The sequence below is a fragment of the Penaeus monodon genome, chromosome 28 (assembly GCF_015228065.2).
Source record: "Penaeus monodon isolate SGIC_2016 chromosome 28, NSTDA_Pmon_1, whole genome shotgun sequence".
Classification (NCBI taxonomy): domain Eukaryota; kingdom Metazoa; phylum Arthropoda; class Malacostraca; order Decapoda; family Penaeidae; genus Penaeus; species Penaeus monodon.
The window spans coordinates 26,885,296-26,885,658 of NC_051413.1; the positions used below are offsets into that span (position 1 = coordinate 26,885,296).

General features: G+C 60.3%; 1 protein-coding gene across 1 annotated transcript in view; it reads right to left on the minus strand.

The window, feature by feature from the left end:
* LOC119591127 (serine-rich adhesin for platelets-like) overlaps positions 1–363 on the minus strand; it is a gene marked incomplete at its 5' end in the record, with an annotated part of 16,634 nt that overhangs the window by 421 nt on the left and 15,850 nt on the right. The window contains 1 exon segment of the mRNA XM_037939840.1: positions 1–363. Coding sequence (XP_037795768.1) covers positions 31–363 — 333 coding nt within the window.

The window sequence follows — 363 nt, forward strand, 5'->3', positions numbered from 1 at the left end:
CAACAACACCACGGTGGCGCCTCCGTCAGATTATTGCTTGGCTGCGACCTTGCGCCTACCCCCCCTGCGGCCGCGGCGCCTCCTTCCTTCTGCGCGCTTCTGGTGACGCTTGCGGCGCCAGCGGCGGCGGAGGGAAACGGCCTCCTTGCGGGAAATAGTCTCTTCGTCTCCAGATTTGGCCTCAGCGAACTCGGTGCCATCGGCGTACTCCGTGTCGTCTCCTGTGAAGGCGTAGGCTGAAACAGAAGACGATCGGGGTTTACCACCACTGCCAAATGTGTACGTCTTTGTGCTGCGTGAGTGAGTCTCCACAGTGGCTGGGTACGTCACTACGGTGTGGGTTCTTACGCCATACTTCCTATG